General features: G+C 39.2%; 1 protein-coding gene across 1 annotated transcript in view; it reads right to left on the minus strand.

Annotated features, from left to right (window-relative positions):
• Window positions 1–1,496: 1,496 nt before the first annotated feature.
• Window positions 1,497–3,881, minus strand: part of LOC106344923 — an 11,757-nt gene continuing 9,372 nt past the window's right edge. The window contains exons 3-8 of the mRNA XM_013784217.1: window positions 3,022–3,087; window positions 2,455–2,525; window positions 2,134–2,382; window positions 1,889–2,021; window positions 1,729–1,814; window positions 1,497–1,633 (exon numbers count right to left, since the gene is read on the minus strand). Coding sequence (XP_013639671.1) covers window positions 1,544–1,633; window positions 1,729–1,814; window positions 1,889–2,021; window positions 2,134–2,382; window positions 2,455–2,525; window positions 3,022–3,087 — 695 coding nt within the window. The 3' untranslated portion in view covers window positions 1,497–1,543. The remainder of the gene's footprint in view (window positions 1,634–1,728; window positions 1,815–1,888; window positions 2,022–2,133; window positions 2,383–2,454; window positions 2,526–3,021; window positions 3,088–3,881) is intronic.

Consider the following 3,881-nt stretch of genomic DNA (forward strand, 5'->3'; position numbering starts at 1 on the left):
TGTGCTCTTGAACTCCGACGAAAGAAGGGGAGGAGGCGGAGGAGGTGTGAGTGCCGGCTCCTCTCCTGAGGTATCTGGGTTCGTACCTCCGGTGGTCATTTCGGTCTAGAAACACTGGGTCTGTTCGGCCCCACGGTGGGCGCCAATTGTTTAAGGTGAGATTGGTCTCGGATAGAGTAAACAATACTAAAAATGGGACGAACAGAGGCGTTTATTAGATTTCGAGATGAGGTTACAAAGGTGGAGAAAGTAAAAGAGCCGGAGCTCGTGAGAGCTTAAACCGGAAAAATACAAACAGCAGAGAGATGATTGTACGGACAATAAATCCTAATCTCGCCGCCGAGTTTGTGTAGCTAAGTGTCGATATCTTTCTTCTTTGCTTTCCTCTCCTTTTATAGTCTGTTCGATCGTCTTAACCTAATCTCCTTTTAGTTGATTGGGCCTTGTCGGCCTTTCGGGCCTGATTAGGTGAATGCTCGCCCTGAGCTGTTTAGTCGATCGATCGCGCTCTGTTTGCTCTCCGCTTCGACTAAAAGCATTCCTTGGTTAAGTCGAAGCCTTGAGCATCGGCTTCCGAGCTGATGGCAATCCGGCTTACTGGATTGGGCCTTTTGTTCGATGGGCTTTGTGGATGGGTTAAATCCATCCCCAACATTTCTCCACAAAGATTCTGAACTTTTAAGAAGATTCCAATATGTTTTACAGGAAAGACAGAAGAATGAATGGGAAAAAAAAAACTTTGGAACTATACCTTGTTCTGTTTCTTCTCAACCGCATGAAATGCAGACTTAATATCCGCAAACACTTCAGGCTTAAATGACTTTTGGTGCGTATACACCATCTACAAAGGTTGAAATCATGATCAAAATCAGTGTGAAAAGAAACAGATTATAATATTAAAGCGTATCACGACTCCGTACCTGTTGGAAAAGGGAACGCGCTATTGATAGTAAGGAACCAGGCATTTCTTGGTAGGATTGTGCGCTTTTCCATAGAACTCGTGAAGCAGAAAGAAATTTCCGAGGTGCTGATTGGATGTCAACGTCACAATTTAAGGTGACTATTTATTTGCTGTCCGACCATGTCGTGAAAGCTACATTAACGCATTCAAGCACCGTCTTGAGTTCGCTGTCATCTTCTTCTTTTGAAGACCTATCCTTTTTATCTTATGCTGTTGTAGTTTATCCTTTCAATCAAAGAGTATGGACAATTCCCTCTATTATTTGTAATCAAGCAAGTTGAAGTTAATGAAAAAGTTGTGCTTCAAAAAAAATGAAGAGGATAGTCCTTAACAGCAAAAGGATTATCCCTGCAAAAACATTAATAAAAAAGCTTTTACTTTTTGTTAATGAAACCCTAGTTTTTCATCATGCAACATTGAAAGTGTATTATCCTGGGGGGTAAGCATTGCAATCACAGTACAATGCATCAATAATTGTCGCTAATAAATGTTAGGTATACCAAAGTTGAAGGAAAAGTATAAAACATGTTAGCTGCCACACCAAATGCTAAGATTTCACACCGTTTAATGGAGTTACATCACTTACAGAATCTGATCAATGGTAGCTGTTTTCACAGGCTGAATCAGCATAGAAGGCGACATAATCCGACAGTTACCGATCTCTGAGATACTCTGTACGCCCCGTGAACATGAATGAGATGAAAGAAATATGTTACATAATGCGCAATCTAGGAACGACTGAACAAAAGTCATTTAGTTTTGTTTACCATGAGACCGATTTGACAATTTTTCCACAAAACAGAATGCCACCAGTACCACATTTCGAGAACAAAACCAGCAATTTTGGTGTCCACTGCAACAAAGCCAAATATAAGAAACCAGATAACTTAAGTAGACAAAAGTAATTGAAGATCCGACTTTATTTACCCCGGAGGACAGAGGCACGGGCATCAATTGCCCACAGTAGTTTTTGATGAGCTACAAGAGTCTGTGGAGGTCTTGTTGAGGATAAGGAATACTCTAGAGCAGGTTTAAGCAGATTTCGAATATCCAAAAGATCCTGCAACTAAGTAAAGTAAGTTTTAGAGAAGTAAACAGGAAGCTTGATTTTAACCAGGGATTTACAAAGAGTAGTGCACCACATCGACATTTTAATTCAATTATTCACTAACCTTATGTTCAGTAGATTGTGCCACCAAGAGGTGCTGAAGTACAGCAAGTAACTCTACATCTAACGAACTACTTTCACTTCTAGCAATAGAATATATCTCCATCCAACTGCTAAATCCAAACCCTGTAGCCACAATCTCTGGGCGAAAAATACAGCATGCAGCAGATCTATTTTCAATATTATCATTCTCACTGTAAACCATTCTATCCTGCATTCTCTTCTTCTCTAGTTCCATCCTCTCCAAAAACATCTGGTGATGATGGTCAACTGTGAGAGCAGATAGAGACATTTGATTACACACGGTAGAATAAAGAAAACAAACCTGGTAAATCTCATCCAGCTGAAGAGCAGCTGCATCATCCTTGTCAGCAATGTAAGATGAAATGCAAAGACCTGTATATTTTGGAAGGAAAAAACAGAAAAATACAACGACGTTAATTACAGGTACAATACTCTCAACTGATGGAGTGAGTTTCTTTTCAGCTTATATTTTCCTTATAAAACTAAGCTAGTTCGATCACAGAAGCTGCCTTTGTAAAAATGGCAAAAAAAAATACCAAAAGGATATCAAACAATCAAATATAAAAAGCACTGTATATCCTTCACGCATTTAAAAATTAAGAAACATTTAGCATATTTCACCGAAGTTCTCTGATAGGTACTCATAACATTCTCTTGGCGTAGTTTATTTTATGAAAAATCTATACAGTAGATGCCGCAATTCCGTATATTTCTACGTTAACCCACAACAATCAACAATCAATTATCCCCTGCTTGAAGACAAAATTATAGATAGTGCTCAGCAATGTTTCTTGAACACTACATTCTGCTTGTATTTGAGACAAGTAAATTGAAACATGATGAGCAAAATTTAATTAAGAAAAATTACCTTCCAAGGCAAGCAAACATAACTCAGGGCCCGAAAATGCAATGGCTTTGGTAAGATGATCATTTCCTGCCAAACACCAAACAAATGTCAGAAGAGAGTTTAATTTCTTTAACAGAACCATAAAGAGTGTTGTGACACCCGGTTTTTTCGGGATATAATAAATAAATAAAAGCGGAAATTAAATAAAATCGAAATAATAATAATAATAATCTCCATATCATAATATAAAAGTCAATACGATACCATAAGTCAAAATGAAAGTACTGATAACAACATAAGTCCAAAATATATAAAGACAACATAATTCCAAAATATAAAGACGAGAAGTCTGAAATAAGAAATAACATAAACGATAAAAGCCCAAAAGCCTAGAGGCCCGATAACGATAAAAGCGATAAAACGATAGAAGCCTAAAAGCCCAATAGCACCGGTCCGAAAATCACTCCTGCTCGTCGGTCTCACCTGAAAGGGGGAAAGAAGGAGGGGTGAGCGACAAGGGAATCGCCCAGTGAGGTATGGGATGCTAAACCGCAAACCACTGACTTAGTTCATAGCACTACAGCTATGTAGGCCTAGCTCTAGCATGAGACAATCACGGTGCCTATTACACCACACAGAACAATCATATGCCTATTGCACCATACAACGAGAAACAATGCGATGATAGTACATAGCTATTCTCTGCACCCCGCATTCTCCTCATAAGGATATACATATATAACTCTACAGGCGTCGCTAGCACAGTAGTCCACACTGCACTCCGCAAATCTCTAAAGCGTCGTAAGTACAAACGTCTATGTACCTACGCAAATCTCCACAAACATGGCAGCCAGTGCAAACGTCTCTGCACCCCGCAAAAC

Source organism: Brassica oleracea, chromosome C5 (genome assembly GCF_000695525.1).
Source record: "Brassica oleracea var. oleracea cultivar TO1000 chromosome C5, BOL, whole genome shotgun sequence".
In the NCBI taxonomy this organism is placed as follows: Eukaryota; Viridiplantae; Streptophyta; class Magnoliopsida; order Brassicales; family Brassicaceae; genus Brassica; species Brassica oleracea.